At 43.4% G+C, this 10,000-nt stretch overlaps 1 protein-coding gene across 1 annotated transcript; it reads left to right on the top strand.

Annotated features, from left to right (window-relative positions):
* Positions 1-1,515: 1,515 nt before the first annotated feature.
* On the top strand, positions 1,516-3,227 carry LOC307086607 (homeobox protein SIX6; the record flags this gene model as incomplete). Its single annotated transcript, XM_079751873.1, has 2 exons — positions 1,516-2,087; positions 3,062-3,227. 2 exons carry the CDS (start codon positions 1,516-1,518, stop codon positions 3,225-3,227), a joined length of 738 nt encoding a protein of 245 aa, XP_079607999.1.
* Positions 3,228-10,000: the final 6,773 nt, after the last annotated feature.

Here is a 10,000-nt window from a genome sequence, read left to right as displayed (position 1 = left end):
CCCATAATAATATGGATTTATGAATACCGAGCCTACTAGTAAGAACTTAAATCGCCTTAATCCGTCTGCTGCTTCAGTGCTCAGACCACCTGCCCACTCGACACATTCAACAACTCTGATTTTTGGGAAACATTTATAATAAAATATAATTTGCCCACATTGGAGATAATACTATTTTCTCACAAATATCATAAAATGAACATCTTCTTGCGCAGAAGGCAGGCCTCTCTCAGCCGAAAGAGGAGGCTATAATTCATGCAATAGAAGCTGGAGGCACTCGGTTGAACACACACCAGTGTGTGTGTGTGTGTGTGTGTGTGTGTGTGTGTGTGTGTGTGTGTGTGTGTGTGTGTGTGAGAGAGAGAGAGAGAGAAAGAGGGAGAGAGAGATGCTGTGAAAATAATATCAGGCTTTTCCGTCAGAATGAACTTTCCACTGTATCCAGCCATGAAATAATGTGAAGCGACACTTCAAACCATCTGCGCCATCTATCCCCCTCTTCTTCTCTAAACCCGCCAGTGCACAAAACGGAGTGTGTATGATCCTAACCCGCCCAGCTAGGCAATGGAATCTGAATTCGATCCACAAATATATAGCCTAATATTTCGCGGAAACATTTAGGCACTCCACCCTCTTTGGCGTGGACCGATGGTGCGAAAGACCGAGCCGCTCCTTGGGCAGGTTGCGGGGTTCAGGTTGGGGGGTTCAGCCTCCCAGTCCCGCGGTCCCCTCGTTACTCCTCGTGGATCAGTTAAAATAAGGAAAGTACTCTACTGTCCTGGTATTTGTGTTTCTTACCGTTTTTCTGTTTACTACGCTGTGGGCCTACATTCCACATTAGGCACGGACCTCCCACAAATATTATCTCTCCCTATCCAAAAATAATAATACAAATACAATAATCTTATTTTAAAAATTCTAAACCGAAACGTGCTCCTAGGATGTAATGTATCCAGGATTTTGCCGGGTCTATTTTAGGAGCGTCCATGTTGTCCGGCCCTTCAGGAGAGCGGGGAGCTGTGTTTCGGTAACACCGCACACAAAGAAGAGGTGTTGGGACACACGGAAGCCAATTAAATGTTTGAAGACATAAAGCAAAGGTCAAAATGTTTAGGCTGCGGTTTAAAAGTGCAGTCGAGCACTGGGAGGTGCCGAGATATCTTGGCGCTCCTTCCGCGTGATTGGTAGGCTCAACTTGACAGTGATTGACGGGCATCCATGGCAACCGCGCAGCCAATCTGCCAAGTCCAATAGAAAATCAGCAGCGAGGGCGACTGTCTTTTTCCCCTTCAAAAAACATCTCGGCTCGAGTCGTGATGCTCTTGTACTCTCGACCCTCGCCCACCGAGTTGAGCAGGAGGAGGATGCAGCAGTGAGCCGGAGCGACTCGCTCCTCACCGAATGTAACAGAGCATCCGATCCGTTCGGACCGGAGGTTCGACCCGAGGAGGCGCGCGAGGACGGAGGAGTGCGACGCACGAGCGACGGGAGGAGGAAGGGACACGCTCAGCCTCCATGTTTCAGCTGCCCATCTTAAACTTTAGCCCCCAGCAGGTCGCGGGGGTCTGCGAGACCCTCGAGGAGAGCGGGGACATCGAGCGCCTCGGCCGCTTCCTGTGGTCCCTGCCGGTCGCCCCGGCCGCCTGCGAGGTCCTCAACAAGAACGAGGCGGTGCTGAGGGCGCGCGCCATCGTGGCCTACCACAGCGGCAACTTCCGGGAGCTCTACCACATCCTGGAGAACCACAAGTTCACCAAAGACTCGCATAGCAAGCTGCAGGCCCTGTGGCTGGAGGCGCACTACCAGGAGGCGGAGAAGCTGCGGGGCCGCCCGCTGGGGCCCGTGGACAAGTACCGCGTGCGGAAGAAGTTCCCGCTGCCCCGCACAATCTGGGACGGCGAGCAGAAGACCCACTGCTTCAAGGAGAGGACCCGACACTTGTTACGGGAATGGTACCTGCAGGACCCCTACCCCAACCCCAGTAAAAAGAGGGAGCTTGCCCAGGCCACCGGACTTACCCCCACACAAGTGGGGAACTGGTTCAAGAACCGGAGACAAAGAGACCGAGCGGCGGCCGCCAAGAACCGGTAAGCGCCTTTATGTTGTGGTGTTTTGTGGTTTATCGCCAGGTTATCCTCCGCCTGTATCTTACATCCTATGTTAACCGACCGACACCGATAACCGTCACCGGTCGAGCCTCGAATAAAGATGAATAACCACCCGTTTCTGGTTTGAACTTGATCAGAACCGTTCTGAATCCCCCTTGGTCTTGAATAAATAGAGCCAGTGTAACTGTAGTATGATGTATGCTAAACATGATGTACCAAACCGTGATTCAATGGCTATTGTGGCTATGTATCACCAGATCAGGGGAACAGTGTGTTTTGTTCCTGTTGGCTAAAAAAAGGCTCTACGACGCACGGAACAGGCCGACTAATGTTAGATGGAGACCGTTTATTGTTGGGCAAATACCGTCACTATTCCCCAAATAATTGTAAGAATTATAAAGAAGAATTATTATAAATTATTATTATTAGCTACTTTTATATATATATATATATATATATATATATATATATATATATATATATATATATATATATATATATATATATATATATATATATATATATATAAAATATGAGCTTACTTAATAACTGTGTGTTGTGTATATTATCGGATATCTTTTATAATGGTCCGCCGTCCCGAAACGCTCACTAAAGGTGGTGCTTGTCTCGGACGGTTTAAAGACAGGAGATCAGATTACGCGTCGAGTCCGAAGTCTGCGGTTAATCCTAACGAACCGGTAAACGGGACGCGAGTCGCCCCTGGTCCGGTCCACGGCCCAGGGTTCCGTAGGGGAGTTCAGACCAGACTTGGGGGTCAAGGGGGGTGTCATAAATATTTTCCTGTTAAGCCCTTTGACACTGTAATGGTGAACAAGGACTATACAAATAATATAGAATTTAATTTAATTGATTTGAATTGACTCAGAGACAGGACCATAGGTGGATTGTGGCCTTTGACCCGGTGTGTTAATGACCGTTGTTATTGTGTCCAGGCTCCAGCAGCAGGTCCTCTCCGGGGGGTCGGTGCGGTCGCTGGCGGATGACGACGGGACGGCGGACCGCCTCGGGAACTCGTCGAGCCCCGAGGCCAGCCTGTCCAGCAAGGCCGCCGCCTCGGCCATCTCCATCACGTCCAGCGACAGCGAATGTGACATCTGACGGCCTCGCGCGAGGCCGTCCGCAAGTCAGGAGGACGGTTAACGCGCAATAAATGAGGGAGAGGAAGAGAGACCAGGAGAGAGAGGAAGAGAGACAATCTAAAACAGACTTAGTGCCTGCGTGGAAAACAAACACTACGACTGTCGTTCGATGGCGACAGAAACCCGAGGGACGGAAGTCCCGTCTTAAGCCGCCTTCCGGTATTGTTTCGCTTTGACCACATGCGGAGAAATCTAAAAACGATGCATGGAGAATATCCCTGATAACATCCCGGATAACATCCCGGATCACATCCCTCTGAAGGGGGCGGGGGGGAACCGAGGCCTCCAGACAAGAGTGAATTGAAAAAAGGAATCTGAAGAAGACATTTGAACGCCTAGCCTGCTATTTTCTGTGGGTATTTCATGTTGAAAGACTGTGATATTTTTAATTTACTTTAAAAGTTTTATAAATAATGTTTATTTACCTATTTAAACGATTGGCTTTGTCTCTTAGGTTTTCATATTGATTTGCTTGGTGTTTTTAATATTTACGTGTGCACAGGTTAACTGGTCAGCATGTGCGCTTTAGTGGAAATGTGATTCAGTAAAAAAAGAAAAGTAAAGATAACTTAATAAAATATTTGTTGACAAAATAACGCAAGTTTAGTGCTTTATTCTTCAAGGTGATAACGCAAATGTAGGACAATTAATTAATTCGGCCTCATTATGGATTCACGATATTGTAAAATGAACGAATAGGCCTACGTCTCCATGGTGACGGGGATGGAGACGTGTTGTGTTGATGATGCTGCGGCCGTGCGGCTCGTCTCGCGCCGACCGTGCCCTAATGCGGGCTGACGGCACGCGAGGGGTCACGGAGAGGCCGCACAGCCGCAGAGGAGACCAGTGATAGTATACTCAGATTAACCACCATATATAAACATATTATGCTATAATACTGCTGGGTTCTATCTTTAAGGCATATTAGATAATAATATAATATTTAGGCCAACCGCAAACGGACTGTAAACGCTAAGGAAATTCCAGTTTTAATATCGAGACAGGCACACTATTTCAAACAAGCATCACAATAAAAAACGAAATAATAAATAGCCGAGATAATTATAATAAGTGGATAAATATCTTATGATATTGTTAAAAAAAATTCGAAAGAAACAAACAAAGAAATACTATAAGCCGGTTAATACACGGCTTATATCCTCCACGGTAAAATTAGGCATTACTAAGAAAAAAAGTATCCCTGAAATTAGCTTAGAATTAAATAGAATTTGTTATTTATGATGTCATTAAGCACAGAGGAAACTGGAGTAAAAACACCCCGTTCTAAAACCCTATAGCCCTAATCCTATAGCCTATATCGCTTCTATCGGGTGAAGTTGTATTTCTAAAGTGTCTTTGACTCTCATCAGCAGGCCAAAGGAGCGGGCTGTGAGGAGGGGGAGGATGGGGCTCTTTTCTATTTCTTTCTAATCATGGGGACAAAATGGCGGAATATTTCCGTTTCTTTTGTGCAAGTGCAGGGAACGCATGAAAAAGTCTTTCTCGCAGTCAATAAGGTTGTCAAACTGGTCAGCAGTAATCAGTGCTAATGATGGGGTCTAGGGTCCCCGCCCGAACAAAGGGGGGGGGGGGGTCGGGGGGGGGTGGAGAGAGGCGACCACGGACCCCCCTACAGAGAAACTAGTAGTCTGGGGGACACCAACATGAACTTTGTTAACGCGTGTGTCTGTCGGTTAGATTCGTTTAGATAGGCTATATTAGGTTAACATTTGAAGAGACATAAGGAGCCAGTCTTGTATTTTAGTGTTTGGAGTCGTTTCCATTATCGTTCAAAGTAGCTACATCTATAAGTCAAGTAGGCCTTCACGTTTAAAGCCTTCCATATTTCATTTATTTGGTATGGCATATTATTAGGTTTATTAGCATATAAAATGAGATTAACATGGAACACCAATGCGAGCAGAACTCCTGACCTTGTTGTGATGTATTGCTTTGTCTCTCTGTCTATGTCTGTGTGTCTTTATCAGGCTCTCTATGTCTCTGTGTCTGTGTCTATCTGTATGTCTCTGTTTATCTGTATGTATCTATATCTATGTATCTATGTCTCTCCGTGTCTATGTCTCTGTATCTTTATCTGTCTCTATGTCTCTACATCTATGTGTCTATGTCTTTCTGTGTCTGTGTCTCTATATCTATGTGTCTCTATATCTATGTGTCTGTGTCTCTATATCTATGTGTCTCTATATCTATGTGTCTGTGTCTCTATATCTATGTGTCTATGTCTCTATGTGTCTGTGTCTCTATGTGTTTGTGTCTCTATGTGTCTGTATCTGTCTGTATGTCTCTGTGTCTCTCTGTCTCTGTCTCTGTCGGTATCTGTTTCAATGTCTGTGTCTATGCTTCTGTGTCTCTATATACCTCTATATATATGTCTCGGCTATATGATGTTCATATGAATCTCAGATAATATAATAATAATCTCCACTTTTCAACCAAAGGGTCAACTTGCAGAGGCTCGTCGCCAACATAAATAGAGATTTGGAATTTGCGCGAGATAACAATATACTTAATGCTAAGTTATAATAATAATAATAATAATAATAATAATAATAATAATAATAATAATGATAATAATAATAATAATAATAATAATAATAATAATTATAATAATAAAAACAATGTAATAATAATAAAACAATAATAATAATTATTGTGATTAAAATCATTATAATTGTATTTTATTATTATTCCTATAAGTAATTACTGTAAGAAGTAGCTTAGTAGTAGTAGTAGTAGTAGTAGGCCATATTGTCCGTATGCGCGTTATAATAACTCCTCAATGTAGATATGCTTGAAAAATATTCAAGTTTATTGAGTTTGATATCAGCAGTGTGTGTTTGTGTGTGTGTGTGTGTGTGTGTGTGTGTGTGTGTGTGTGTGTGTGTGTGTGTGTGTGTGTGTGTGTGTTTGTTTTGTGCGTGGCTTAATGACGGCTGGCCTTTTGGTTCGTTTTTAAATGTATTTATTTAAATCATTTAACCAACGACTGTTGAAATGACCGCATGGCTTGTACAGCAAAATACAATTGTAGACATTTAATTTGTGATTTTCCATGATTGTTTTCCTCTGCAGCATATCCAGTCTGCAGGCCTCTCATCAGCCTGTTTCTTTGTGTTGACTGGTTGTGACCGCGTTGAGCGACAGGCTGCTGAACGCTGACCCCTTGCGGTCACCTGGGCTCACTTCATCTGGACAACCAGGCTGTTGTATCAAGCAAAACAATTCAATGTCTTTAGTACGATACACCCTCAGGACCCGCGCTGGAATAATATTATATTAACATTATACTCTGACATGAATACAGCAGATCAGCTGTAGCTCATTGGGTCAGGAACAGAAGCCATGAGAGGCTTCAGCACCATGGACAGAGAACGGGCTCTCAGCCGTGTTCTACGTTGCAAGCCGTTACAACCTTTCACATTTAAACGTTTTTGATACAATAAGAATAATGATAATAATAATCAATAGGTTTTATTTTATTTGATGGCATTTTCACAATGTATTTTGTTCAATTCCAGTCTACTGGAATTGACCCTACCCAGTTTCAAATGCTGATATAGCCTATATATATTTATTCTGCTTTCCATACATGATGTAAAATGAACATTTAAAAAAAACATGCAGTTTATCATCATTATTTTCAGATCGACGCGTGTTGTTGTAGAATGTGTGGGTATTTGAAGGCCTATATATGTGTAACTAACTTACATGTAGGTTCCTTAACGAGGTTCCTTAATCTTCTTTCCTTAACGAGGCCTGTACGATATTTTGGAGGTTTATAACACCCAGACACCCAACCGTCTTCATTCAACTCCATTAAACCCCATCGTGTTGGAAAGAGTCGTTCATTAACTGAGCGGAACCTCTGCGATGCACCCTTCAATTTCACCTTCTATCTACTGCGCATCATTTCCGCTCCGTATATAGCCTGGAACGATTAATCAGGACTCACCTGGTCCTCAACCAGATACGTTTGAGGACCAGGTTTGTGGATTCAGGACGAGACCTGGGCTGTTTGTAGACCTGAGACCGGACGTTTCTACCTGGCCAGCCGGTTCATATTTAAAACATGAATCCGACATTAATAATGACCAATAAGTTTCATGTGTTGGATGACATTGTCGCTATGTGTTTTATTCAACACTAGTTATTATTTATGTCTAAATATAAATTAATAAAATATTATTATTATTATTATTATTATTATTTATCTTTAGATGTTGTAAATATGCCTATGGTTTCAAACTTCGAATGGTTTGGCGGCCTGGCAGGAAGAATAATGTAACCCTAACATGCTGGCACACAATGTGTTGTTGTTGTTGTTGTTGTTGTTGTTGTTGTTGTTGTTGTTGTACTAGGTCTATGTTAGGGCCTCGGCCTGTGTGTGTTATAGGACTACTCACGTACATGTATCACACACATACATGTATCACACACACACACACACACACACACACACACACACACACACACACACACACACACACACACACACACACACACACACAGTAAAGTTCGCAACGCTGCACCAAACTTGTGCAGACTTAGACCAACATCCTACAATCTGACGAGCGCTCAAGTGCGCGAGAATTTCATTTCGAGCCTCAAGTCGGCTCCTAATCCTTTGAAGAGCCGCATTGTGCAAAGCGAGGGTCGATACCCTGGCTCACCTCGTCCTTTCACCGGCACGCCGTCACGAGAATGCCGAGATTTCGCAATTACGTGGCTCCCGCGAGCGCGGCAAAGTCAATCAATACTCGCAGATCATCATCGATATACTTTCTTCACACAATAAGGTTTAATTGAACAGTCAATTCCCCGCCCCCTCGTCCAACAATTATCCTCCGCGAGAGGAGAGGTGCGGGCCGCCAGGTGAGCTTCAAGGAGCAGCATTGTGGCGGGGAAACTCTGCTCATAACACGGAGTCTGCAGCCTCCTGGTCGCCGCTCGCACGCTGGGAGAACTTCATTGACAGAACACACAATGCACACCATGCTGCCTCCCAAATAAGGTACGAGAGAAGAATCAACTTTGCGCTATTTAGCCTGATTGCGTTTTAAATCACGATTGTGTATCGAGTCATTCATTTCTGATCCTCCATCATACATTTTAGCAGAGTAAGAACGAGTAGGTTTTATGGCTGAATAGGACTAGGCCTACTATTATAAAAATGATTGAAGAAAAAAACCACACAGAACTGCTATGTAAGTAGAACTAGCGACAACCGTAAGAACATATCAAACATTCATGATTTGCCAATGAATAGACAAATATTAATTTATAATGGCTAAATATATTCCCATATGATTTTGTGTAAGTAAATCAGCTTGCGGAGCATGCAGGTCTAAATTCTAGCCACTAGATGGAGACAGAGACTCAGGGAGTATATGAAGGCGGGGTGCAGCTTGACACGTGAACGCTGATTCCATCTTTGTAAACCTTATATTATTATATCTTCACTCATTGCGACATCTTTAAAGAGATAGTGTCGTATGATGGATAAGCTGATTAATATAGGCCTATTTTAATTTTACGTAGGTCTATGTAAGCTGGGATATGTATCAGGCTATTTGAATTGCAAAAATACTTTCTTTATGGAATTCATTTTCGCTAATATCTATTTTAGCAGACCGTTAATTGATATTTCTCGTAAAATTCTCTGTTATGACAATATGCAAAAATTGTCATTATTATTAGTATTGCTACATGCAATCTGTTTGCGTTATTATAGCCTACATTTCGGTATGGATTTAGGAATCATGGCATGCATAAAATATGAACGTGATGCTCGAATTTTAGAGCTGGGAACCGACAATTGCATGTAATACTCTCTTGCCACCGCAAGATAGCGCACTAGTTCCATGGTGTCAACAAAATAGCAACAGGAGACTTGTCCCGCAAATACATAGTGGCTTTTGCCTTTTCCTGATATAAATGCAACTGCTGTTGTAAATATTAAAATGGACAATACCGTTTTAGCCACAACAGCAACAGTAAAAAATAACAACAGTCAGTTAGTAGCAAGAAACTGCCACTTTTGCGAATGCAACGAGGCTACTACTACTTCTAACAATAACAACAACAACAACAACATTGTTCGGTTGGTGGCTGTATTTGAGAGTCAGTATGAGCTGCGCACAGCATTAGTATGTGAATGGACGTCATTGAGAAAGTGTGCAGGCAGGCAAACTCTGCTCCTGATATTCCGGCTCTATATTTAAACACCGGGGTCTCGAGTTTCTGCAGCTGTCGCCAAGTTGAAGTTCAGCACCTTGGGCATTTCTCAGCCGTGTTCTTGGGTCATATACACATAAACCTGCCAAACGAGACCAAGGGACCCGATCAGGGGCCCGTTCAGTGCCTGAACTGTCTCCTCAGCAAACCATCTTCGCCTTGTGGGGAGACGGGGCTTCAACACACACCCACACGAACGCACGCCCCCCCCCCCCCCCCCCCCCCCTGCCAGGGGTGTGGTTGAGAGAGAGAGAGAGAGAGAGAGAGAGACTTTCGATATTTTCTCCACGTCCTTTTTGTCAGTACTTTATAGAAAACTACAGTTACCTCGTTGTGAAATAAGGTCTACTGTATTTTCTTTTCATAACACAACGTGCCATGTCGTCTAAATCTTATGATTAGACTTCCTTTATCATTATGTTAGTTGTCCCTGTCATACTGACTTGTGTTTTAGCTCCTGCCAGAAATTAACTAAAC

This window comes from Pollachius pollachius (genome assembly GCF_949987615.1).
Source record: "Pollachius pollachius genome assembly, chromosome: 15".
NCBI lineage: Eukaryota > Metazoa > Chordata > Actinopteri > Gadiformes > Gadidae > Pollachius > Pollachius pollachius.
This window is presented reverse-complemented; position numbering and strand designations above follow the sequence as displayed.